This window comes from Haliaeetus leucocephalus, unplaced genomic scaffold (genome assembly GCF_000737465.1).
Source record: "Haliaeetus leucocephalus isolate CR32 unplaced genomic scaffold, Haliaeetus_leucocephalus-4.0 Scaffold262, whole genome shotgun sequence".
Taxonomy (NCBI): Eukaryota; Metazoa; Chordata; class Aves; order Accipitriformes; family Accipitridae; genus Haliaeetus; species Haliaeetus leucocephalus.
Window position 1 is genome coordinate 7,847,239 of NW_010972698.1, and position 27,328 is coordinate 7,874,566.

At 38.7% G+C, this 27,328-nt stretch overlaps 2 protein-coding genes across 2 annotated transcripts in view; one reads left to right on the plus strand and one right to left on the minus strand.

Annotated features, from left to right (window-relative positions):
- The window catches only part of COL4A6 (collagen, type IV, alpha 6), a 172,838-nt gene extending 161,058 nt beyond the window's left edge, over positions 1-11,780 (minus strand). Inside the window, exon 1 of the mRNA XM_010569146.1 lies at positions 11,706-11,780. Within this exon, the coding sequence (XP_010567448.1) occupies positions 11,706-11,780 (75 nt within the window). The remainder of the gene's footprint in view (positions 1-11,705) is intronic.
- Positions 11,781-13,130: 1,350 nt separating this feature from the next.
- The window catches only part of COL4A5 (collagen, type IV, alpha 5), a 50,503-nt gene continuing 36,305 nt past the window's right edge, over positions 13,131-27,328 (plus strand). Inside the window, exons 1-18 of the mRNA XM_010569147.1 lie at positions 13,131-13,151; positions 13,917-14,006; positions 15,289-15,333; positions 16,085-16,129; positions 16,236-16,298; positions 17,084-17,137; positions 17,845-17,871; positions 19,123-19,203; positions 20,237-20,299; positions 20,853-20,888; positions 20,987-21,028; positions 21,137-21,229; positions 23,429-23,482; positions 23,588-23,644; positions 25,843-25,887; positions 25,988-26,041; positions 26,220-26,261; positions 26,725-26,857. Of these exons, the coding sequence (XP_010567449.1) occupies positions 13,131-13,151; positions 13,917-14,006; positions 15,289-15,333; positions 16,085-16,129; positions 16,236-16,298; positions 17,084-17,137; positions 17,845-17,871; positions 19,123-19,203; positions 20,237-20,299; positions 20,853-20,888; positions 20,987-21,028; positions 21,137-21,229; positions 23,429-23,482; positions 23,588-23,644; positions 25,843-25,887; positions 25,988-26,041; positions 26,220-26,261; positions 26,725-26,857 (1,045 nt within the window). The remainder of the gene's footprint in view (positions 13,152-13,916; positions 14,007-15,288; positions 15,334-16,084; positions 16,130-16,235; positions 16,299-17,083; positions 17,138-17,844; positions 17,872-19,122; positions 19,204-20,236; positions 20,300-20,852; positions 20,889-20,986; positions 21,029-21,136; positions 21,230-23,428; positions 23,483-23,587; positions 23,645-25,842; positions 25,888-25,987; positions 26,042-26,219; positions 26,262-26,724; positions 26,858-27,328) is intronic.

Genomic DNA, 27,328 nt, shown 5'->3' on the forward strand with positions numbered 1-27,328 from the left:
CTAGCTTGTTATGCAGTATGCATTCTCCTGTAGCACAATTTTTGTGCCTGCTTTCCCAAGTAAAACAGGCCTTGAGATTATTGAAAAGTCTAAACAAGAAGAAAGTTTTCACTTAGAATAGGTCATTAAGCTTTTTTTTTTGCTGTGCCAACATGTTTTACTTTATGTTGGTTTTTATGCTGTACTGCAATATGCCCCGTAAGTGGCATGAATTGATCTTGATATAGTACAAATTCTCAGGGCTTTTTCTCTTCAAACTGTTTAGCTTTAAAAAAAAAAATAAATTAAAAAATCTTAATTTGGTGGGGATACAAGTTGATGCAAATAAGGAACACAATCTGCCAAATACAGCTTTTGTACAGGAAGATAAGTGACTCTGCTGAGGGAATACTTCTTGATAAGCTTGTGGGTGAATAGATCTTCCCAGGATTAGACTTCTCTTAGCTTTCCTTCACTGCTGTCTGGGAAAGACCATGTTCCCTTCCTGCAACTAATGCATCTGAACTGGATATCCAAAACCATCTGTCAAAAAGTGTTCAATGAGTACACCTGACTCTTCAAGACAGGCTAATTGTGTATGTTAAGAGGCTGCTCAAAGTGTAAGGAATCCAGTCTGAATATATAAGTTACTTTGGAAGACAGTCACAGGTTTAAAAAAACCCCAACTATATTGATTAAATCAATGCCCTTTTTTCCTTAAACTACAAATAGAATAAGGGAGAGAAACACTTTCTTCAAAAACTTTATACAGGAAGATTTAGACTCATGTTAAAAACTTTTTTTTTTTTTTAATGCCACAGAATTGGGAAGGATACACTTTATCATTCAGCATCATATCCACCATTATTTACTGCCAGCATATGCAGGAAAGGTGCTCCCTTGTCAGCTCTTTCAAAATCAGCAAAAGTAAGTCCCTGATTCTAAACAAACTGACTTAAAGATCACTTCTCTCTTTATTTTGGGACACCCAGAGTTGAGAGGCTGGGTGTATGGGGACGTGCTGGGACTTGAGAGAAAAAGGTTTCAGGGGAGAGGGTGAATCTTATGGCTGTCTTCTTGCTACTTAAGAAGGTGTAGCAAAGAAGGAGGCAGGCTCCTTTCATCCTGCATGCGGTAAGAGGCAATGGATCCAAGTTGCAGCAGAGGGAATTCTGGTGAGATTTTTGGGGGGGGGAAAGCTTCACCATGAAGGTAGTCAGACACCAGATCAAGGGCCTAGAGAGGCTGTGGGATCTTCATCACTGTAGTTACTCAACATGCAACTAGACAACTGTGCAACCTGCTCTAAGTTGCCCAGCTTTGAGTGATTCCTTCCATACCAAATTATTCCATGATTCCATTTTCTTTATTAATTGGATCTATTTTGTGTAGTCTTGATGCTGACAGGATCACCATTGAAAATGTGTTAGCACTGCCAAATGCGTTAGCAAAACAATGTAGTTTTCTGCAATTTTACTGTAGAGATATGGTAGCAAAGGGCAGAGACTCTTGAGTTTCACTGTCTAAAAACTCACCTTCACAAAAGTGTGTACATCTAACTTGTTTCGTGAAGGGGCAGTGTAATCTCAAACCATCATTTTCCCCCTCTAGTGTCCTTTCTCCCTGTTTACCCCAGCAGTTATCTTATACCTGAAAACTCGGGAAATTTCTATTAGAAACATCATCTGGAAGCTGTGAGGAAGACTAAATGAGTCTCTTCTGTTCTGTAACCTAAATAAATCCTCCTTCTGCTGTGTAGGATCTTGATCATGCTTTCCATGTGTGTGTTATTTTAGCCTATGTGTGTTTTACCACTGCATGGCTTCTGGTGGTTTTAAATGCGTACTGATTTACTTTATTTTTCCTCCCCCTGCCTCTTGGAGGCAGCAAAGATTTTCATGTAGCTCTTTCTATGCTATCTTTGTAATAAGAAACCAGCGCTGCTGCACAGTGTGCTAGGTAACTTGCTATTTCTTTGTGTTAGGCTTGTACTGTGAGGCAAGGGAATATTGCATGTAACTAAGGTTAATCCCTTTTAAATGAAGCTTTGTTAACAAGATTAATCCTAAAACTGGTTCACAAGGAACTTGCTTTTTTAAAGTCCACTTTTAAAAGTGAAAAGGATCTGATACCAAATTCACAGGATAACTTGGATTGAAGGGGGACATCAGAAGGGCATCTAGCCAAGCACCCTGCTCCAAACAAGGTCAGTTATAAGGTCAGGCCGGGTTCCTCAGGGCTTTGTCTAGTCTGATATTTGAAAACCTGAACTGGCTGATAAAGTTCAGTTTCACTTTCGGAAATGGCTCAATACATCCCCGTTAACTAAGAATTTTGAGTTCTCATATATGTCAAATCAAGAAACTGATTACAAAAGCCAAATGGAAGATCTGGAGAGATGCCCTAGTCTTGTCATGTAGCACTACTGCTGTACTTAAAGTTCTGCCTTTTGCTACAAGATGCTTTAGTTGATCCTGGGTTTGTGTAGCTCCAGGTGAATTAAGCTACTTCTATGTTTTCAGTCTGATGCTTGGTAGTGTGTTTAGGCTAAGAGCCAGAACATTCCTAGTGCCAGATAGGTTGATGGGTCATGTCTTTAAATGCTTCTGTGATAACGAAGACTAGAATTCAAGTGTGGGTGTACTTTAGATCTGACACACCAAATGGTTTCCTGCTTGATTGAAACTTTGTACATAATGTTCTCTGTCGACTACTGGGGGGAGGACCCCAAACACTCAGCTTTTCAAACTTTCAAAGTATGTGCTATATTTTTTTAATACAGTGCCGCACCTGTTCTCAGAACAAGTTAAACCCTAAAGTATTTCAGGTAGCGTTATCTTCTAATGTGGGTCATGGTTTTTAATTATAAAGAAGTTTGAAAATTGATGACCTTGTGTATTATGTAGAGGCATTCTACCAAAAAAAAAAATCATTTATTCTAGAAATCTCACTTCTGTAAACATATCTGCTTATCTCTGAAATCAACACAGAGCTCTAATGAGTATCCCATGTTGGGGTGGGGGTGAAAGAATATAAACTAAGGTAGTGTGGTATGGAAAGGCTACCTAACTTGGATCTCCTTTGTGAATCAAGCTTCCATATCTCCCTCCTCTGACCCCTTAATATATGGCTGTCACTCCCCTTATGCTAGAGACTGTTGTAACTGAGTTGTCATGCTTTGTAATGGAGTGTGAATGCAGCTAGATAAAATCTAGGGGTTTTTAAAAACCTTTTCTCAATAACTGAGCTGGGGGGGGAATTAATTGTGTAGTAAGTATTTTTCCAATAACTTATCACAAATATGCTTGTAAGTTTCAGGCGTGGTTAAACTCTTTGTGCAAAACCTGACATCTACTGGTGGGAACCATAATTGGACTCTTCTCAGTATGGAGTCATGTGCTGAAGAGCCTGTTTTGTTGAAGTTCTGGCCCTTTGGCCATAGGTGTTGTGTTGTGCCTTGCCTTAGAGTAAATGGTGTTTAAGCATAAATTTAAAAGTCTAAAATTTTCAGGAAACTGTAATATACTTATGGACAAGCATAGGTATTAATAAAGATGATTGAACTTAGTTAACTGTATCTACTTTGAATACATGTATAATGCCTAGATGTCAAACTCTGTAGACTTACATTCTAGACTAACTTTTGTAATAGTGTTAAAGACTTCATATAGTCTTATGCTGATTAAAAACATCCAGTTTTATTTCTTATGTCTTTAAAGGCTTGCCATGGATGTACATCTTTATCCAAATGTGACTGCAGTGGAGTAAAAGGTGAAAAGGTAAATATATATAATTTTTTTTTCTTATTTACTGGCAGACCAACACACAAACCACTAAGCCATATGCCAACTTCAGATAACTGAAGCTTATGGATGACAGCTTTTTTTTTTCTTGCTCATGTCTTGTTTTCTTTGACCGTAGTGTAGCCATGCACCAAAGAGCATAGCTGTTATAACAACTTGAGGTATTCAGTCAGAACAGCTGGTCCATCTGATGGTGTACAGAATTTCATATCATTATTTTCTCAAGAATTGTGAATGATGGCACAAATTTCTTCAGCTACGTAGGAGTGAAAACCAGAAAAGACACAAATCGTAGTAAAATAGAAAGAATTCCTATTTACTGCCAAGGCCTGCCTACACTAGTTAGTGTGGACAAGCTAAGGCGTGGATTGTACAATAATGGCTATGCTAGTAACGCTTCAGTGGGAATTTAAAGCCAGAGTGAGTGTCAGTTGCTTTCCCACTTTCCTTGCATTGCCTGCTTATAAGTAGTTAATATTTAACTAATGTGCTCTGAACTTGGACTTTTTCTTACCTCATAGCTTATATGGCTGTATACTAAGATGATTGCTGTTGCTGTCCAGATGCTTAGCTGGACTGTGAAAATGACAATTCAGATGCAACTTTACCAACATACATAGCTACCACCCAAACAAGCAGCTAGTTAATGGCCAAACATGTATTCTCAGATCATGCAGAGTAAAAACCATCCCCAACCCAGAAATAACCCTGTGTGGTTCATCAGTGCAACAGGCTGTTTTGGGCTGCCCAGTGTCCTAAGGCCAAGAGATGCATGTTGACATCTTGGAGTTTTCCTGCTTCCGTGCACCTTTGACTTCCAGTCTCACTGCCTGAGTTCAATATATCTGTGCAGTACTTCATGTTTCTATCGCCATTATTTCTTATTGTTTTACAATTTTTTCCTTTGAGGAAATTATGGGAGCCCAGCATTTCTTTTAGTTGCAATGCAGGGTAGATAGACAGCTCAGTACTTGCCTGAATCGAAGCTTTCCTCAAGTGTGGGAGCCTAGTTGTAAGTTAATTGTGGTTAAATAGTTCCCACGTAACCGATGTTGTCACAAGGAATGAATGGGATGTGATTACTGCAAGGGGGAGAGACTGCCTGAAACACTTCCACTCTTAGTCTTGTAAACAGTTTGCTTGAGATACAGTGGAGTCTTCTTAAAGATGTGAACTGATAACAGAGTTTGATAAGCCTGTCTTATCAAACCACTTACCCTATCTTAGCAAGGTTCTAGAAGGCTGCTAGTGCTCTAGATTAATTTTTCACACATTTCAGTGGTGATTTTTGACATTGCATAAACAAGTGTAACCTCAAATGAAGGAAAGTAATGCAAAAATAATCAGTCACTGCATTGGCACTATAATGTGCTGATGCAGAATTCTACTATTGGCTGAGGTTAAACAAGGCAAGCGTCCAAAATTCAGAGTAATTCTTGGTGCCACACCTGCCATCCAGATAGCTACAGACAGATGAGGTCATTCCTTGGCATTTTGCTTTTAGTTCATCAAGTATATTCCCAATTTACATACCTAGTGAAGAACAGTATCCCCTTGATAGCAAGCTTTCTGAGTTAGATTTGGTTAGCCAAAACATGGACCTGGTTGATGCTTTCCTACAGGATCTTCAAATGCAGGTGGCCAAACCGGATGTATCCTAACACTAGTCACAGGACTATTTCAGGTTTAGTTTGAAGGCACTTAAGCATTAGGCTTACATTCCCAATACAATCATAGCAGGTACAACTTTGGAGAACCTTTCTGTAATTCTAAGGGGGCCTTTTTCTGGACTAGTCACAGCTATTTTGTGAATTCAGTGGGCAAATGGGTATTGACTGGCTAGTGTGGATGAGGAAAACCTAGAAGTAAATCTTCTGGCTTTCTAAGTAAAATCAAGTAATTATTTTCTCCCAGTGACTCAGCTTTCTCTTTATACTACTGTTACACATGCAGGGACCATGACCCACTCAATACATTCCAGTCATTTAATGAAATTGAGATAGTCACCTTTCTCTGGTAAAGAATATCTTGGGACTGTTTGTTTGGAGTCAGAGGGTGCTTTTTGACCAAATACAGTCAACAACTGGAGCATATGAGCCTTGTTCAAGATCAAGCTCTCAAGTGTCATTATGTATGGTGTGTTTTGTTTCTACTCCTCCAGACTATCCTAGCCAATTGTTAATGAGAACTGCACAGGAGAAACAATTCCACATTTAGTTTCCAACCTTTGTTGGCCTTTTCTGGAGTGAATTATAGCAAGTCTTGAGCAGAAGAGTGAGAAGCCTGATAATCTTTTGTGAAAAGGAAGAGGGGAAAGAAAAAAAGTCTCCAGTAAAACAAGCATAACATCAGACAAATATTTATATGTTTCTGCATCTTCCTGGAAAATTCTTAGGGGGCTGCAAATTGATCAGTGTAAACTTTTAATAAAATGTAAAAAAAAACTCCCCCAAAAAACCACACAAAAGAAAAACAGATCTTCACCTATGGTACGGCTGCTTTCTCTTTTCTTTTTGGGGGGTTTTTTTTTGGTTTTTTTTTTTTGTATGTCTGAGCCCTCTTAGGGAAGGGGGGTGTCTGAGACTTCCGCTTATTAAAATGGTAGATCTAAGTCAACTTTCCATCCTTAGAATGGAAGATTCACTTCAAAGTCTGGGAACTGTGATTCATTTTCCACCTAAGTCAAGGTAAACACAGCATAATCCTGAGGCATGCCAGAGGTTTTTCTGTGGGGTGGTTTGGTTTGGGGTTTTTTTGTTTGTTTGTTTGGGGGGTTTTTTTGGTTGGGTTTTTTTTTGACAGCCCTTCTGAAGCTTGCAGACCATCATGTACCTTATGTAAAAGAACAATGAAAAAGCAAAGCCCATATTTCTTAAGTATGATGTGTTGCTAGTGGAACTGGTTTTGATCATACATGCACACACCCCATTATGTTAGTTGTCCTATAATTACAAAGCCGTCAGTATTTGATGCATTGATGGATTCAGCAGTTCAGCTCTGGGGAACCACAAGAGTTCTGTCACTGACATCCATAATGCTTTCTCTTATAAATTCTTTGGGTTTTTACAGCCTTAACCTTTTTCTAGTCTTGTACTACTACGAGACATCAAGAGCTATCTTAAGATAGGTTGATCCATCACAGTCTACCACTTACACATTTGATGTAAGCTTCCAAACCTGATATTATCTTCAACCCAGCTTTCTTGCAAATACTATCTTTATTCCAGCAGAGTGTAAACTGCTGCTACAAAAAGAAGTTTCAGGCTTTTGCTTTGTATTTGACACTTGACATGGTGTTTCTACTTCCTTCTCCAGTGACCTCTGAACCAGGAGTCAAACTCTATAGCTCCTTGCCTAATTGGTGTATGAAGAGCATTAGACAAGGAGCTGTTTAAATAATCTCCCTCTTTGATTTTCCCATTGAGAGTGTGACAAGGTAGTTGTAGAATGACTGGAAGTCAGGCATATGGAACCTAGTTCTGTACTGGGAAGACAGGAAAAGCCTTGTCAAATGCACTCAGCTGAGCCCCGCGCTTCTGTTCCACTGTGTTTTACTTCTGGCCTGAAACTAGCTTCTGCATCCAAGTCGCTGTCCACTTGCATTAAGTCAACTAAGAAGTGCTGCTTTGTTCAGCTTAGCAGAGCCTAATGCGGTCCTTTTGAGACTCAAAAGTAGCCTTCTTCCTAAGCATCCTAGCATTCCCTTCAGGATATCCAAATTTTAACAGATCAGGTAAAGTAATACAAATTGAACTGTAACAAATAGGCAAACTATTTTCTTGTCTTGCCTTGGAGAGCCACAGCTCTTATTTAACTGCTTCCACACTGCCAGTGATTCTTGTTTAACTCTGCCTCTGCCTTGAGCCCTTATAGCATCAGTAGCATGTTATCTGTTGGAGAATCAAAGCACTGTAAGCAGCTTTTTTTTTTTTTTTTTTTTTAAATCCATAGTACCATAGCTGACAAAAATTGATGCACTAAAGTTTTCTTCCTCTGCTCAGGCCCACCTTACTAAACTTAAATATAAATGGGTAGAGTAAAATTCAAATATGTCTAAAATGGTATAATGAAGAATAGGAGGAATTTACTGGAGAAGTCAGTAAAAATTGATTGCAGCTGGGAGCCAGTGTGCTGCTACTCACAGTAAGCTTGCTCAGTAGTGAACTGGATCTGTAAAGAATATTAAAACTGAAGTAAATGATTAAGGTGCTACATACAGGTGCTTGTAAGAATTGCTCTCACTTTTCGAGTGGAAGAGAAGTGTATAATTGCTTTTCACTTAAGGAACTGAATTATGATTGGGCTTTAAATATTGCTCGGCACTTTTGAGATTAACCTGCTTTAATGCTTAAAAGCTAGTTCATGAGTAAAAGCTAGCTAAAGAAATAAATACAGCTGACACTGTACATGGAGCAATTCCTAAGATAAACCAGTAAGACTTGTAGATTATTGGGCTGGTTTTACCTCAGCTGAAAACAAGATCCAAAGATGCTGATAAGATCAGCTCTACAGAGACTGGAGAGGAAGAGAGGGATGGTGCTGAATCTCAGCTGCTCCAGCTGATGAAGACTGAGGGCCAAGGGCTACAGCAGGCAAGCTGGATGCATCTTAGTCACTCAGAGGGCATGTACCCCAAGACTACTGTGGTTTTGCTTTAAAGTGGTAGTACATGCTGCTGCTGAAATAGGCTTTCATAACTTCCCTTAAGCTAGGTATTCCAGTTCCTCCTCCAGAGCTTGTGTGGCCAAGTTCAGAGCTGTCAGTAAACTAATCTCACTGAAAATAAGTTTCTTTGTAAACTAGGTTAGTTTTCAGCTTGGTCAGTTCCTTCAGGCAAGATGTGTTGCAGCACAACTATTTGTGATAGAAACATGTGGCTTAAGGTGGGAGAGACCATGTTTTTCACAGCAGCTAAGATGCAGTTCCCTCTCAAAATAACTGCAAATACGTTATGCTATTTTTGATGAGTAGGACTATTGGGTTCTACCCATTCAAATTAAGTTAAATTGATTAAGAAGCGATTCTTTAGTTATTACATATTGTTAGTCCATGGCCTTTTAAAGGAGAACTTCAGAAGGTGCTGAGTTTACTGGGTTGGTTTGTGACAGTATAGGGGGTGCAACTCCAAATAGTCAACTGGGTTGTAAGTTCTGAATAGATGATCTCATACAAGCTTGGTGCCTGGGAGTCTGGCAAGAACAGCTTGTAATATCTGAGCTCTGAAGGCATTTCAGATACTTTGCCTTTGTACACAGATACAAGAAATCCATACGCCTTACAAAGGAAGAATATCTTATTCTTGGACTCTTTCGATGTACATTCTTGGAGCTCTGAGCCTCAGAAGAAAATTATCAGTATATGTACTCAAGATCCCTATTACCTTCTGCCTTTGTCACAGTAAAATTTAGTACAGCTAAAGCTCATCTTTTCTTTTCACTGTTGCATACAAATTGCTAAGAAATAGTTAAAAATTCTCAGATTGTAATCACTTTGTCATGAACAGTTATGTGATTGGTGTCTGTGCTTCATAAATATTTGCCTGAACTGCACTAATATGGCCCTGTATTCTGAAAGGTTTACAACCCTGGCAAGTGACCACTGACCATTAAGCCTTGACTGTTTCATCTTACAAAAGAAGTCACAGATGATATTCTAAAGAAATTTGATGTATTTTGAAGAATACAGGTCATGTCAGGGGGATTTCTTTATTGCATTAAACTATATCTTTAACGCTACTGTTCATGGCTGGTCGGTGTGTTTGTTTTGAATGAGGTCTTGATTAGATACTATAGTTCTAATTCTGTTAAGTTCATCAGTGTTCTTCAAGTTGAGGAAGAATTTATGTTGACTCGTATTAGAATCTGAGGCAGCTGTTATTTTCACCCTATCATTTAGAAAGGGAGAGAATAATATGACTGTCTGTTGCATCACTTCTTCCATGCTGTACATCTTTTAGCACTACTACAGACATTTGTATGTGAATTTAGTTTTAAGTAGCCACACATAGTTAACTGTCTTTAGACTTTTTCTGATGCTCACTGTTTTCATAGCAAGGACAGGAAGCAAGTATGTGCCTCTATTGCCAAATGTCACAGCCAGGCTCTTACATGTGTATAAGCATTGAAATGGGCTGTCCAACTACTGCTTTCCTGAATATTTTTTTGCTCCTTTTTTTCAAAGTCTTTTCTTTCCACAAGTATACTACATCTGTGTAAATAAATATCCTGGTTTCTCTCCCCATAATGTCTATTTATAAATATTTAGGTTTCAGGAAGAAATTCTAGAAATGTAGATAACTTGCGATGCTTTAAAACTGCATCTATCCTTGATTTCTTAAATGCTTGTGACCTATTATTAGAGTATATGGAACTATGCCACGTTTTTCTGTGTCCCTGTTTAATTGGCTATATCTTGCTGTAGCTTCAAGCGTGATTTCAGAGTGTTTCCCAACTTTTTTTTCTCTTCCTATCCCCCACGCAACAGCAATATTCAAGCTTATAACCTGACAGTTTTGCCACGTCTGTGTAGCTGATTGAGGGCAATTGCTTTGCCAGCTACTCTGGATTTACCACTAAATTAGATCAGAATTTGACTCCTTGCCCATTCCACAAGGAAATGATGGTTTATAGCTGATGCATCTTTGTTCTGCTATGGAAACAACCCTGTACTTTCAGGACTGGAAGATGAGATCTGAGTTGACCTAAACCTTTCTTATTTATGTTTCTTTTTAGTAGCTTCTAGTCTGAAACAAAAAGTATCCAGATTTCCTTAGTTCCTTCTGTGCAAGTGAAACTGGCTAGTGACTGTCAGGTCTTGCATCTATAAGAAAATACATTGCACGCTACCCAAGGACTTCAGTCTCATTATATCCCCAATGACATAATGTCCTTTTTTTGGGATTGACTTTTGGGGCAAGACTTTTAAAATGTCTTTTCAGTTTCAGTATGTTCTTGCAAGGCAGCAGGAAGTTTTTCCTGGCAAATTTGTACCATGTGAATTTTCATGAAAACAGTATTGTACATGCAAGGTGTTAAATAGGAAAAGTCTGGAGGCAGAAGCAATGTCTGAAAACTGTTCTCACTTATGGAATCTTTCTATTCATTATCAAAGTAGAGGACAATAACAGAAGTTCCCCCAACATCACCTGTATGCCAGAGAGCTGGATCAGCTTAGTTTCTCCCCCTACCCAACTTGCCCACATTTCTTTCTCCAACCAATTTTTTTTATCAAAAAGTGATTATAGTGCAGCTATTTCCTCTGTAATTAGTTTGATACACTTCCCTTGGGAAGTGTCTGGTGTAATCCTTCAGCTGTCCCCAAGCATAGTCCTTCAAATCGTCTGTTCGCTCTTGGGGGTAATTTGCTGGTAAACTCCACAGGAGTTGCCCTGGCAACAGTTTCTTCATGCAAGGCTCTCATTGTTGCTGCTCACTTTCAAAGTGGGCTTGGAACTCATTTCATAGTTTCAATAGTGCAGTTTACTAGCATCATCTGTTGCCTCTTGTTGTTTCTCTTGCTTAACTGTTTGGCTTCACTTTAAAGGCCTTGGCTTCCCAGTTCTGTGACTGCTTAGAATGGAGACCTCGGAGTAGTTGCATTTTAGAGAACAGTTCTTTAGCCTTAAATGACACACAAGGCCAAGCCTCTTCTAAAAGTCTGTTCTAGTAACCATTTGCAGATGCTACTTTCTCTAACAAAACTGTGAAGAAGTTTGACCAAGTTGAGATTAGTAGGCATTGTGTAGCCTAGCTAGCACCTGACACATCTGACATGCCTCTTGTACACAGGTGTGTTTCCTTAGCATGCAAACAAAGTTCTTGCCAGAGCTTGTTCCAAAGTCTGGCTCTGTCTAATATTTTCCTTATCTGGCACTCCCAAATTCCTCATTCTCTCTCCTTCAGGGACACACTAGCCCTTTCATACCCTCGTCTGAGATAGTAACACTCCTCCACAGTCTTGCTTTTCAGATGAGGTAGCACGCCAGCTGTATAGCTCCATGCGAAAGTACAACCTGGCACTTTGTGTGCAAAAAGACAATCTGGACCCTGACCGTCAAACTTAAGCTAGCTTCAATTTATGATGCTATTTCAGCATTTCCACAGGGGAGAAAAGATGTCTATCCTGTATAAGAAAGCAATATGTGACCTACAGTAAAAGAGGAGTATGTTTACATTTTAATTAATAGGAAACCAGCTTAGCAGACCAGTTAATGAGCTGTCCGTTCCTATCCAAGGAATCCTTCTGAGTCTCACTGTATAGGTAGGACCAAATACAGCTTAGTTGTTTCCTCTCTAAGGTTGCAGCTCTTGCTTACGCACAGCCTTTAATCTCTCATCCAAAAGGTTTTTCGCCTTGTGTTTCTAAGGAAGCAGTATAACAAGTACTGGAAAAGAAGGCAGGAAGAGAAGCTCTGTTACTTTCTCTGAAAATTTTTGTGAGAACTCAGCATCTTGTAGATGTTTTGAATGCAACTTCTAAGTTCCTGCTCCCCACAGTGGAATATAAAGCACCTACCTAAGCAGTACAGTGAGAAAATTAGGATTTAAGAATGAGACTTAACACTGCTGTCATGCTGAATACTTGCTATTGTGCTCAGCATACAGCTGCTTATGGAAAATAGAGAGGAGATGAGCAAAGCTTTAATATTGCTTTTTGCATATTGTGCTCAAGGCTGTAGTTAGATGCTTCTGTCTGCTTGCAGTCCCCAGTCTTCACTTCTCTGCTGCTGTCTTCTTAAAGATGTGAGATTGCTGGTTCTGTTCTTTCACCTGGCTGAGGAGAGCTAGGCAGGACCTCCCAAGTTCCTAGAGAGTGCCATAGCTGGTAGGTTGCCAGATAATAGATGTGGGAGATACTACTCACATTCTTGCTGAAGCAGCACAAGAAAATAAAAATTCAGGATGATTTGGTTTAAAGAGAATGTGCAAAACCCTGCACAACTCTAACCTAGTGATTAAGGTGCTTGTTAGGGTGGAACATTTCTTTGGCAGTTCCTGTAGTTGTTGTGAAAAAATAATTGGGGTAAATAAACAGAAGGTTTTTGCAGATAGGAACCAAACCTACCAACCAAACCAAACCTATCTGAGCAATAAGGAATAATGTTGAACAACTGCCTGTTTCATAAGCAGTTATATATACTGAGTAATGTAACAGAGCTGTAGGAAATATCTGTTTACACAGTTGAAAAGTGTGCCATAATATGTGTGTATATATATATATGCATAAAAAGGTATATTAATTCTGGTATTTCCTAACTTTTCTGTTCCAATTGAAACCTTAATATTTACTGATTTTTATGAATTTATGACATACAAGGAATAAAAGTAAATATTTTATGAATTTGCAGCTATGCGTACTCTGAAACTGCAGGTAAGTGACATTAACTTACACTAACAAGTTAGAGGGCAGCATATGGTGGCATATGGTTTTTGTTACACTACTTATGGGCTATCATGGCTAAACATTGCATAAATATTTAGCAAAATATGCTTCCTGCTTGAGAGCTTACAATTTTAGCAGGAGGTGACAGATAAAGAATAAGAAACCTTGTTTCTTTTCCATCTTGTGTCTGTCTCCCTTGATTTAGATTGTAAGCACTTTTGGCTGGAACCCTGTTTATGTTCTGTATTTGTACAGTGTTTAGCCTACAGTGCATGACCAGGATCTTAGTTGCTTTTATATTACAAATTACAGTCTTGCAACTGTGAAATAATAAACAACAGTCACAGTATAGCAGCAAAATCTACACCCTTCTGAGAGTTTTTATAGGTGTTGCACCAGATGTGAGTTTTCAGGAGAGACTTAGTAACTAATAAAGCTATGTTTTTATAGGAAGGGGGGAGAGTTTTAAGCAGCACAGGAGAAACAGACGGTTGAATTATTTTGGTAAATAGGTGGCTTAAATACTGGATAAACATCCTATGAAACCTGTTTAAGTGGTGTAATTAAAGGTAATGTATGTATATGTTCAGGAATTTCTGTAGCTAAGCAGGTGAGATGTTTAATCACAGTGTTAGTTTGTCTGTGTCATGACTTCCAACAGAAAACCAGAAAGATAATGTGTTTTCTGAATTTTCTATTATAGTTTGTGCTTTTATCATGATACACCTCCACCATCACCTGTTCTTTTTGTAGGGTGAAAGGGGATTCCCAGGCTTGGAAGGACAGCCAGGTTTGCCCGGATTTCCAGGACCGGAAGGACCACCTGGTCCAAGAGGCTTGAAGGTAAGTCCCAATTCACCTGAGTAGCACGAAAATGCTAGGTAGTGTTAGCTTGCTTGTAGTGCTGATCCTAAATCATTCCAGAACACCTGATTATCACTTGTTTAATAGTCAAAATCTTCAGATGTTGGGATATGACATAAGTTTTTTGTTTGGTTGGTTTGAATAGTGAGCAGAGGAAAAAGATTACTCTAAGTTTCCTATTCTTCATCTACCCATGTGCTTGCAAATACTACATGCACAGTTGTGTCCTTTCACTAGGTACTGCAGATTAAGGTCAAAGAACAGGTTTGGCAAGGTGCTGTAACATGGGTTTATTAGTCCTTGCAATAATGCACTCCATCACTTAGTTTAATGATAAGAGTGGTGTTTGGCTGTCAGCTGCCCGGAGGGGTCCCACCACATAGGTAAACTGTTGTTTGCACCTGGTGGCATTCCTGGGCTGCTTTTGGGTGGGGCAATGCAAATGAAGGCCTCATTGAACTTATGCACAGACAACTGAGGAATGCTCCTTTCTTTTCCTGGAGGTTTTCAGTTTGTTTTTATTTGCTACTGAATTACGTCATTATGCTCAGATGGTGTAATACAGCATTAAAATGTCGAAAAGCCTTCCTCTGAATGCATATATGTTTAATATACACAAGATTATCCAGGATCTGCCATTTCTTTTGCAAATGCTCACAGTCCAATCTAACAGGAGCACAACGAAAAGAAGCAAAGAAAAAAATAGGTAGGTGATACAAAAAAAATTGAAGTCTACACTAAAAGAAAAGATTAGTTTGGTATAACAAGAGTGAAACAACAGAGGGGTCTTGGACTAGAAACTTTGATTATATTTTTATTCTATAAATGCCTTTTCTTCTCAAGATTTTAATATGAAGTTCTGCATTATCGTAATACAAAATAATAATGGTATGGTATCATTCACATTTAATCTTGTATATCTTGTTTTGCCCACAAGAGGTCACTGTAGGATATTTGATGAAAACACAACAGGTGTCTGTTTATAAGCACCTGTAAAAGAGCTTTGATTTTTTTAAAAAACATTTCCTGTACATCATGGTTTATCAGCTGTAACAAATACTTTTCCATTCAAAGTCCAACGCCCAAAATAAAATAATTTTGAACCCTTTTACTCAGGAAATGACAACTAATATAACTTTTACTCCACTTACTATAAACATCTAGAAGAAATTTTATCATGCTTACAGTTTAATTTGATAGAAAGGCAGACTGCAAACTTGAGTGTGGGGTTTTTGTTTGTTTGTTTGTTGGTTTTTTTTAGGGTGATGATGGACTTCCAGGGCCTATTGGACCCAAAGGAATCAGAGTAAGTATTGGTGCAGTTTCAGGGTGATATATTGGAATTACGGATAAAGACTGCCAGGCATTGAGTGGGTCCTCACAAAAGTGTTAATTTATGGGGTGGGGATTAACTTAAATCTGAATAGTAATTTATCTACCAGCTAGAAAAGATTGTATTACTTTTTATAAGTAATATAAGATTGCATAAATAATACAGTCTTATGTATTGCTTATATTTCTTTCATAAACTCATTAGGGAGGGTAGCCCCAATAATTATTTGATCTGTTTTGCTATACAGGACCTAAACAAGCACCAGTAACTTTGGTTGAATTTATTCTGAAGTAGAAACAGTGTATGTAGGCTTGATATGGGAGAGGTTGATTTGTCTGGAAATCCTTTAGGTTTTGTGCCTTTGCTTTTTCTTTTTGTCAGACCCCTCAGCTGGTGACAATTGATGCATCTGTGGCTTCATTGGGACACATCCATTTACCACACCATGAGTGTTCATTTATTTTCTCCATATAGCTACATACTATTACTTTAGCTGTTCTGCATTGTCTTCCCTATGTTTTTGTGGATATTTCCCTGAAAGAAGGGTAAGAACCTTGATGGCTGTCCAGCATGGCATTCTTTTTTTACAGGTGATTCAGATGTTTCTGTTTTTCTTTACTTATATACGCACAAATAGGCTACATTTAGTAAAATCTTGGTAAATCCCTTTGCACATCCATTTGTACCATACTGTTTAAAAAATATATGGTTAATTTCCTTTTAGGGACCGCCAGGACTTCCAGGATTTCCAGGAACACCAGGACTTCCTGTGAGTAGGAATGTGTTGTATAGCTATGAATCTGTTCGCTTTTGTCTTTCAGGCCCAGAAGAGCATTCTACAAGCTAACTCTTCTTTCCTCTTTTCCACTTTAAAGGGATTACCAGGACAAGATGGGCCACCAGGACCTCAGGGTATCCCAGGATGCAATGGAACAAAGGTGGAATCCCTTTAAAATTCTTAACAATGCAACAATAATATGATAAAGAGCTCTTGTTCTCCTGGCTGTAGCCAATAGGTTTAGTTTATTATGTGCAGCAGTGCTTGCTGTTACTGAGTTGTGCAGGTAATTCCAAGATAATTCAGACTTACACACATATCTGAGAGAAGGGGTCATGGTCTGGTACTTAAAGCAGAAGCTTTGCCAGAAATTGCCAGCACCAAGACACAATATTTATACTCCGTAGCCAATGTAAATTCTTTGTTCTAATCCTTAATTTTATGGCTAACAGCTCAGAGGAGTGTCTGATAATTAGAACATATACTGCATCTCATCTTTGTAGTAGACTTTTGCTACCAAGAAAAGCTCATTACCTATGTCCTGGTTTCACAGTGGGACTTTTTAATTATTAATTTTTAATAATATTACACTGAAAATACTGATTCAGTATCCTTGTTGGAAGGAGTCACTTTCATTCTGACATGTTACTTAGCTTCATGTTTTTATATTTTTGTAAGAGAAGTTGATCTTCTATAGCACTATGTGTGTTTTCCATCTTTGTAGTATAGTGCTTTGCCTGGAAGTATGTGGAAATATCTGAATGTGGAAATATCTGTTTCAATCAGTTGTGTGATTTAACAAACTGTTTATCCTATAGCTTGTTGCAATACAATTTGCTACTCTGGAGTCATAAGCTAACCATGAAACTGGACTTTTCAGCCAAAATTTGTTTATCTGTTTTTGTTTTGGTTTGGTTTTGGCTAATCATTTTCTTCATCCCTAAGGGAGAGCGTGGATTCCCAGGCAGTCCAGGTTTTCCTGGTTTACAAGGGCCTCCTGTAAGTAAAAGATTTCTGGATCAGCTACCTGTAAGCTACTGAAAGACTTCTACTTAGATCTGTGAAAGATCACATAAATATCAGCCTCTTTTTGCAATTGTTCTTTTAATAAATAAGAACATATTAAATTTTTTATGGTTAATCAGAATATCTTAGATGTCCAATAGAAGTGAGCTTTGCTGCATGCTGTGGCAAAGCTAATGAAAAGCCCTTTGAATTCTCACATGCTGAGATGCTTTGCCACCTGCAGAAAAATACAAATACATGCATATGTGTCAGAGAAGTAAGATCTTGATACTTTCATCTGGTACATCTGAAGAATCTTACCTGTGATCGATTAATGGGGTAGAAAAAAGAGACAATGTAGGGTGTTTTCATTATAAAACACAAGGAGGTACAGCAAAGTGAGTGTCAGAACCGAAGTACAAACAGAAAGAAATGTAGTAGACAGGGTGGATAATAGGAGGCAATAAAGAAACAAATTGCTAGGAAATGGAAATGTAGTCCCTTTAATGCTCAACATTCACCGTGGAAGTACTTCTCTAGAAGATGACAAAAAAAATTATTTTCCCCTGTTTCATATCTTTTTTTTAGATTTCTCTTTAATGCTTGCCTCATGCTGTAGATCTGATTAGTGGTTTGCAAATAACACACCAGTTATTTATTTCTATTGATCTTTCTTGTATTTTTTGTTTCTTTTAAACAAGGGACCCCCTGGTCTGCCAGGTATGAAGGTAAGTGTTCTGTACTCGCACATCAAAGTACTAACCAGGTATGGCTGTACAGTGTGATCTGGCGTAAGTAACCTGCTTGCTTTTATGCAAGACCATGTACACCCACTGGAATCTGGAGTGATATTCTGCAGAAAGCTTAGGGTTTCTAGGCCACTCCAGTGCAACTAATGGGAAGTTCTGCAGTAGCTTTACTCAATTTGGGTCAGTAATTCTGGAAGCAGCAGACTGTTTTATGAAGCTGGTTTCCTTGGGAGTGTAAAGGACAGTGTCTGTTTGTGTTGTGAGGCATCAGGTTGGCAAAATGCCTACAAACACCCAGGAGTCTACCTGTGCATGCTTAAGAACACTACTAGAGACTAAGCAATAATAACTTAAAATATCCAGTGAAGAGAATAGTGCAACATCTTATGTTCCTTTTGAAAACACACTTTCTACTGTATACATTACTGCGTTGATGGCTTTTTCTCCTAATGTAAATAGTCTCATAATCTGATTTTGGACCTTAAAGACTCATTTTATTTTTTAAGGGTTTTTTTGTTGTATCGTTGACCTATTTGAGCATGGGCCAAAACATCAGTTTTGGTTCAAATACATTTGAAAGGAAACTTGACCCACAGAATTATTCCAATAAACTCCTGTGAGGACAGCGTAACACAGGTACCGGGAAATTGTGACTATTAAACTGAATTGTTTTTCTCAGGTCCTTTTCTTCCCAATTGTTTTAAAGATATTAAAAGGCAAGCAGATCAGAACATATACTTTTAAAACAAAGATCTTCCTTGAAATCAATATGAAACTGTGCTTCAGTATAGAACATGAAGCATGGCTATTATAAGAGCATACTCGGCATTAATCGCATGAGGTGGGACACTGGGAAAAAACTGAATGACCTTTTCTTCTGTTGTGTCCTACCCACTGCTTTCACATGGAGCTAGAATGTCTCTTTCTTTTGTGAAGCATTTGTATTCCAATCCCCTAATCTTTTGGAATTTAAATCAATGCTGATATATTTGTACATATAAAAAGAGAGCTTTTAATAGTTGGTAGTTTAGCCATTTAAGGAATTCTCATCTCTCCTAAAAAGAGCTATTCTTGGAGAATCTAGTACTTATATTAAAGAGTACTGCTAGGGTATAGCATAACTCTGGGTCTCTCAGAGTCTTAAGAGCCACTATGTGTCCTTTGAAGTCAGAATGGTGATAAAGAACTGTAAAATGTGCTAATAATTAAAGTCGGCTCTTGTTCTTCTAGGGTGAAGTAGGTGAAATAATTACATCCTTGCTGCCAGGAGAGAAGGGTGACCCAGGATTTCCAGGTCTTCCAGGGATACCTGTAAGTTCTGTAAAGTACTATTAGGCTGTGTTCTGTCAAAAAGATAACATGAAAAGTTTTTGCATTACAGTGAAAGTGGAACATTTGGTGCTAGGGGATCCATATGTTTATGTGGAGAAGCAGGGCTCACATTTAATGTACCTCTGGTTTATGGCTTGAGGGAAAATAAGTGCTTCCATATTGCTCTTAATAGGGTGACCCACAGAGGCCAGAAAGGTCCCCTGATCAGGAAAGTGGTATCCAGAAGACAACAGTACTCACAGTTACTGAGTTGCTTCTCTGTTTCCCCTCCCTGTTCCCCCTTCCTAGTCATTCTCTGTATCAGTTCTGGAGTTCCCTTCACCCTGAGGTAAAGCAAGTAACATCTGCCTTCCTGGGCTGTAGCCACTATTTTGGATGGTGGGAAGAGAGGGTACTGTCTCAGCTGTTCTCCTCATGTTGCATCTCCTGAACAGTGTTTCTGTTCTCCCAGCAGTCTTCTGTGAAAACAGCTAGTGACTCCGGGCCCTGTGCTTCCCCACTGAGCCATTCATTGCTTTAGTGGAAGAACAAGGGGAGCAGAAAATGAGTCTATCGGCCTGGACTGGACAGAAGCCAGAAACTCCCATTTCCTGGTACAGAGAGGCAAGCCCCAGGCTATTCTGACCAGACTGAGCCTGTTAGCATTTCTGTTCCTCTGATCTGTGCTTCCCTATTGTCTGTTTCTGGCTGGGAAGAATCACAAATACAAAGTGTTTTGTTGTTCTCTCTCAGTGCATGAAGAGAAAGAAAGTGCAAAAGTAGTTCAAAACAAACAAAAAAGCATTCCCTTATCCAAGCCAAAGACAGATATTGATGTTCAGAGCAGAACACTCCTAACACGATATACACTCCTTTAGGCCTTTCCACAAGGACAGATTGGTACGTTAGTGGTCAGCTACTTTGATTTGATGTGTATGGGGTGCCAGCTGTTGGGGTTTTTCGACCTTGAAGGTCTCGCTGTTTTTTTCATAAAAAGGTGCCTGTCTCATAGCGTCCTCCACTTTCTCGACAGGGCCCACCTGGCTCCATGGGAATACCAGGTCCAGTTGGCCCTCCAGGGCCCCCAGGTTTGACGGTAAGTTTCTTTAACCTGTTACCCATGTAGTGTTAAATGGGGCAGTTACTTCTTTGTTTCATATTCTCAGAGGCAGGTCAGTAAATTGCAGAGATCTTGGTAGTAAAGACTTGGTATGAAGACAACAGCAACCATACATTCAGCTCACCCTGGAGCTGCTACTGTGCAGATTTAAATGTGATACATTTGAAACAGCCTGTTCCCAGACTTCTTTTTGCTTTAAATTGGACTGAATCTTTGTGCAGGCTCCTTATTTGTGTGAAACCTGAGGGACAAGATTTAGCTTATTTAGACCAGAATGATTCTTTCCTTAATGTTTAATACCTGACTGTTTAATTTTATTTGACATTCTCACTTAAAGGAAGAACTAGTTTCTCACATATTTTTGAAGCTAAAGAGCATGAGGAAGAGCTCTCAGAGGAAGGCAAGGTGCCTTGTCAACATGAGTATAATGCACAAGAGTCAAAGTAGCAACATTGTTCTTTTTTGTTTTCCACAAGGGGGCATGTAGAGTGCTTGGAAGTGACTTTGTTTTGGTTTCCTTTTTTAATAGGGACCTCCTGGTCCACCAGGGCTGCCAGGACCTAAGGTATTTTCTTTCCTTCATTGATGGTGGTGGTGGACTGTTTTGTTTTTCTTTCTGTTCATTTGTGACATCTAAGGGCTGATGAGTTATACTTTTTGCAGGGTAATATGGGTTTGAATTTCCAAGGACCCAAAGGTGAAAAAGTGAGTAGGTGATCATGATGATATTTTTGCTTATTACTTTCAAAATATTTATGCATGCTATTTTGGCTTGTATTGCCTGTAACAAACTGCAATCTTCTTGCACTTTAGGGTGAACAAGGTCTTCAGGGACCTCCAGGGCCACCAGGACAAATTGGAGAACAGAAGAGACCAAATGACATTGAGTTTCAGAAAGGAGATCAGGTGAGTGGGAAACTATATCCAACTACAATGAGCATGTGATCAAGCTGCAGCCTCTGTTGGTTTGGCTCATATATACTGACATCCTGCTTACTGCAGAGGTTCTATTATTTTTCTCAAAGTACTGAATATTTCAGGCCTGAGTACTTTTCATTTAATAGAAGGCATGCCAGTCACATTAGCTCAGTTACTTCCCTTAGTAAAATAACTATTCTTAAGAAACTCCCTTAAAGGAAGTTCGTAGTAACAGTAAAAGCAGTTAAAATATTCTCATTCCTTGGAACACCCAGACTGCACATATCAAAGCTGTCTGGGGATTCAGATTCCCATTAATCAACCAGCTGTGTCATCCATTGTGAATAAGTCTTTCAAAACTTTTAACTCAATTTCTTTTTTCTTTTTTTTCCTTCCCTCCCCTCCCCCTCCTTTTTTTTCATTAGTGATACCCCGAGATCTTTCTTCTTTGTGGTCTGAATACAGTGCTTTTCCTGTTTCTGGCCTCTCAAAAGTAAATATCAAGCCATATTATGACAGTAAGCTCGAACCGTTGGTTTGATTTGTATGGATCCTTCCCCACCCATAAATGCCAAAAAGTCATTGGGAGAGTTGCCATTTTTCAAGTTATATTTTTTCCTTTCTTCTTCACCGGGGAACATTTCACAGTACCGTTTGATTCTGGGTGCCAGTCATAGACAGTCTGAGCAGCACCAGCAGGATCACAAGTGCCTGGATTTCACACTTTCTTCGAAGTTTTTGTGGTATTCTCAGATACCACCCTGAGTAATAGAAGAGTTGAGGTAGACATTTTGAGGCAAGAGTGGTGAGTGATTGTTTTTATGCTCTGGTTATTTTGCAAATGTCACCGTAGTAGCTGAGTTTTAAACTATTAGTTTACTTTCCACCTTTTCATCTTGGGAAATGTGTCAGAGAATAACACTTTGGTATGAAGCAGTATTTTCTTTTGGCGGGATGTAGGACAATTCTGCCCTTCATCTTGATCAAAAGCGTTTGTTACCCTCCCTTTTGGAAGAACAGTAGGGACTTCTAAGGCATTACTTAGACTATCCACTGGTGTACATTTGCAATGCACAGTCATCCTAGAAAGGTCTCAGTCTCTATTTTTGCCTCTGTTTTACCAGACAGTAAGACAGAAGGTAAAGAGCAGCACTGTGTGTCTTTATAGTTCTAAGAAAACACAAGGTGACATTTGACCACACTGTAGTTGAAGCAAAAATTCATCTGGCTTTATTAGGATCCGAGTAATTTGCTTCTGTCATCAGGGATCTCTGAAGGACTAATTATACTGGCATTAAGTTATATAAATGTACAAAATAAAAGCATTCTAACTACATTCCTTTTAAAGCACTAGGACTTACAAACACAGTCTGAGTGCGTTGCCTTTGACCAACATTAACAATGATTTCAAAGTTTAAAAATTTGTTTTTATTTCAACAAAGGGTATGCTTGGTACCTATTACACAATCAGTAAAAAATTTCAACGTTACACTTATTTTTTTGTGGAATACACATGAAGTTCTGATGTGTACCTCCACCTATGATCTCTGGCTGAAAAATCAAGCATATAGATGGGCTTGTAGAAGTCTGGGAGGCCTCCAAGAAAATAACAGAAACTCTGCATAGAAACCTTTTGTGGGTTCAGTAGCCTGTAACTTATTTTTAGGTTAATGGTGAAGAGATTTAAGAACTTGTACAAAGGTGTAATAAGACAAAATAGAAACCCTAACTTTTTAACACAGTGATCCTGTGACACTCTTCTGATGAACATGCTATTGATCCTGATGGCCTCACAACTTCAGCAATTACCAGTCACCTAATGACTGTTGCTCCTGTAATTTCAGCAGGATCTGGCATTTGTTCTTTCTTTCTTTCCTTTTTTTCTTCCTTCTTTTTATTATTGTATAGCAGCTGCAGGCCACCAAACCAGCTGCAGTGCACGCAGGAGGCAGTTGTGTCTTAGTGGAGTGAATCATCTAAATAAACAGGATAAGCAGTTAATAAAATTTATAGATGCACTTGAAGTTCCACACAGAAAGAATAAATATGATCCTTTACTGTTCAAAGTACTTGGAAATCTAAATGACAGCAAAAAAAGATTCTATATATAAAAAAAAAAATAATCAACTGAGCTACTAGGGAGTGATGGAGGCTTTAATCCTCTTTTTCTTTCCCCATGCTTGACAGGGTATTCCAGGTGATCCAGGCCCACCAGGACTTCCTGGGCCACAAGGCCCTCCTGTGAGTAGACCTCTTTTAGTTCTTTTTTTGTTGCATCTGTAGGAACTGTAAATTCATTCTACTCTGGCTTGTGGGCTCAGTTTAAGATGATGTTTGTATGTCCAGGGTCTTCCCGGTGGCGTAAAAGGTGAAAAAGGTGAGCAAGGAGAACCAGGCAAAAGAGTAAGTAGTCTGTTTAACCAAACATTTATCTTTCCAATCAGTGTTATCTTTGAGAATTGAGCAAATGTTGAATTCAGGTGGGGCCATCAGCCTCTGGGTAAGAGATTTCCTTTTTTTTTCCATAACCTGGCAAACTAGTAGATGACGCATCTGATTCATGAAAGTGCTTCTAGCTATGGATCTCTTGGTGCTTTCTGATAGAATTATCTACATGTAGATCTTGGTTTTGGGGGCAGGAGAAAATAATTTGAATGATGTTATCTAGTTACGCGTGGAAATCTTCTTCAAAGTTGTTGGGCTGCTTGACTGAAGCAGCAGTTTTCCCTTTCCTTTTAGAGAGGGTCCTCTTTCAGTTTGCTATGTACTGGGTTGCCAAGCAGCATGAGATTGGTATATATTTAAGCTGTTCTATGTAAACTCATTCTCAGTGGGTTTACTTGTGAGGTGAGTCACAAAACCAAGTCTCTGAACACTGCATTAAGACCAAAAGTCCATTTGTTATTTCCCAAGAGGCTATTTCATTTTATGTGCTATCTGGGGAGGGGATGAGTCAGGATAGCTGCATCTAAGGATAGCATAAGTCACTTTGTTCCTGTCTAGACTCAAATCCATCCTGGAATTTAAATTTACTTGGATATCACAACTCCGAAAAGCTGAGGAAGATCACAGAAGTGCTAAGAAATAGGATGAAAATAACATGGGCTGGACGAGCAAAGAAAAGTCAAGTTGCTACTAGCTCAAACATTCTGTTTTTTCAATTTCACAGCTACTGAACCCATAGTTTCATCAACATAATGGACACCTTCGAACACCAAAACACAAGACTTGCTCAGCTAAATTGGACAATATATAAACACTGCTTAGAAACATGTTGGTAATAGGTTTTCCAGTTTCCATAGGAAATAAATACAATGGAAACAAATGTTTGGTATTCTAGATAAAATTCTTCTTAGTTGCTGAGCTTTATAGGAGGGCTTTGATTTGCCTTCTTTAAGGAACATAATAAATGAGGCAGATTTACAAAGCCAAAATTCTCATTATATTTTGAGTTGTTTTTTAATTGTATTTTCCAAGTTGCTTCTCTCTGCAAAAGTAAATGGGAACCACGTAAATTTGCAAAGATCTGAAAGGATAAAAGTCCTGAGGGGATATGGCAGATGCCTATTGCTGAAAGCTTGTTTACCAATTTTTTTTTTTTAATTACTCTGAATTTGGGCATGTTGCATACTTAAAGTGCAGTTTAAGTTACTCTAAAACTGCCTTTTAGGGCTCCATATGATTCTGTGTGGCTCAAACCCATTTCAGATATACTCATAAAAATGCCAGTATATGTAATCAAACAGGTAGTTCCACAAATTCACAGGAAATCTTATAACCTCATTTTTGAGAATCAGAACTCATCACTAATAATAAAGAATTCACAAATCACATTATACTCCAATAGACTTTATCTGTCAGGTCTTATTATCAACTTAATGTCTGAGAGTTGATCTTGGCACTGTGGTGAAACTTAATCACCTGTTCTAGTTATGTTCCAGCAGGTGTCCCCCATACATGCTGCTTCTGTAATGCTAACAATAGAGTTCTATTTGTCTTACGCAGTGAATGGTCTGGAAAAAAGTGGAGCTTGCACTACTTTTGTTGCAGCAATAGCAAATCTGTTCAGCAAGAATATATGGTTTTTAGAAGTCACTTTTTTGAGCAGAACTGCGCTTTATATTTTTGTTGATACTATTCTTCAGGAAATGGCATTTGGTTTAAAGGAGAGTTTCAAACACAGAAATGTTTGTATTTCATTTCACTGGTCACATTATATTAATTTCCTAATTAAATGTAATGTTCTAGTGTTTAGGGAGTTAGGATCTGATTTCCAAATAAAGGACTTCTCTAATGTTAAAATAAACAGGGTTGTTAAACACAGTGAATCAGCAATAGTTAACTGGAGATCATTTTGTGCTGTATTCACACAACATTTCTTTGAGACTTGTCATGGTTTTGAGCTCTGGTTTTCAACATGAAAACCTCAGTTTAGATAACTCCATTGATTATACTTAGTTGATGCCTTTGACATATTTGTCACAAGGACTGCATTCTAGAGAAAATTTGTTTTATTGAAAAATGAGAAATAAATAACAATTTCCATAAGAATTCTTCACCACTGAAGCATTTTATTTCAATGTGTGTTTATGTCTTTGAAGGGAAAGCCTGGCAAAGATGGAGAACCTGGTCAGCCTGGTAGGGATGTGAGTAACTCATACATTTCTAATCTAAGCAGACTCCTTATAAGCTTTTCTTCTGATATGGAGAAGATCTGGGTGTGATTATCTTTCTCTTTTCTTGAAGGGTTTACCTGGTGGGCCTGGAATAAATGGTGCTCCAGGAAGAGATGGTGAAAAGGTATGCCAGGTTTTTTGTCATTATTGCTATAGTAGCTTGAAAATCTGCCATAGCTGAGTTCAGTTCTGGCTGAGTAGTAATTGAATTGCCTATGCTATTACAGTGTTGGGGAATATTTGCAATAACTTTCTTGTGTACCAATGCGCAGTATGAAAAATGCTCTTAATTTCATTGGTAGGGTGAAAAAGGTGACATTGGTCCCCCTGGTCCTCCTGGAATTGTAAGTTGCTGATCCTTTTCTTTCTGCATTTGGTTGACAGTGTTGTTTCATCATAGTTCTTGGGTGACCGTTAGTCCCATCTCCAGATAGAACAATAATGGAACCAGTAAAGATTTCATATATTCACTAATAGAAATGATTGTTTCCTTCTTTCAAGATAGATTCTGTGCTCTAGGATTTGCTAGGTTACAAACACAAGGCTAGACAATAACCTCAGACCAGCAGAAATTCAGTCAGCTTCACTGAAGTCTTTTCTAACCATGTTGGCTTGGCAGTAAAAGTGCTTCCTATTGGGGAGTGCGCTTTACTGGAATTTTACCTGGTAATTCAGTGGAGTGGGAAAAGCATCCTGTCATTTGTATAAGGTTTGAAGTATGTTGAACTTCTCCTCCCTCACATCTCTTTACTGTTGAGTGACTTTTTTCTTGGCAAGTTGTTTCACATGAACATGAAACATTTACAGGTCATTTCAAGACCAGGCATTGATGCAACAGTGGGACCAAAAGGTAGCAAAGGATTGCCAGGACTTCCAGGAGCCAAAGGGGAGCGTGGATTCTCTGGTAGGCCGGGCCCACCTGGCTTGCCAGGTTCTCCAGGTAGGAGTACAAGCATTAAAATAAGTTGTACACTCAAATACATGGATGGCTATTTAGCTTCACAGTCTTTTCACACTCCTTTTGATAGATGGACTGAGTAGAAAGTGAAAGTAGAACTATTTAGAGCTACCTTTGAGCTTGAAGGGTGGCCCTTAGCTTATGGGGATAATATGAGGAATTCTGAACACTCATTGCCCCTGCTGTGGTGTACAGAAGGATGCTAATCATCAAGGCTGTCAAACACATACTAGCTTAATGGTCTGAGGGGTAATTCATCTCATATCACTTGCCTATAACATACATTATCCATTGATTACACAGAGAAAGTATTGTGTACCAGAAGTCTGGCACCTGGCCATCAAACCTAGTGTCTGCTGTACATTGGCCAGTACTAAAGGAGGAGATGATTTAAGTCTACAATGGGAGCGAGCGGTGACACCTGTATTTGCCTTATACATGCACAGAGAAGAA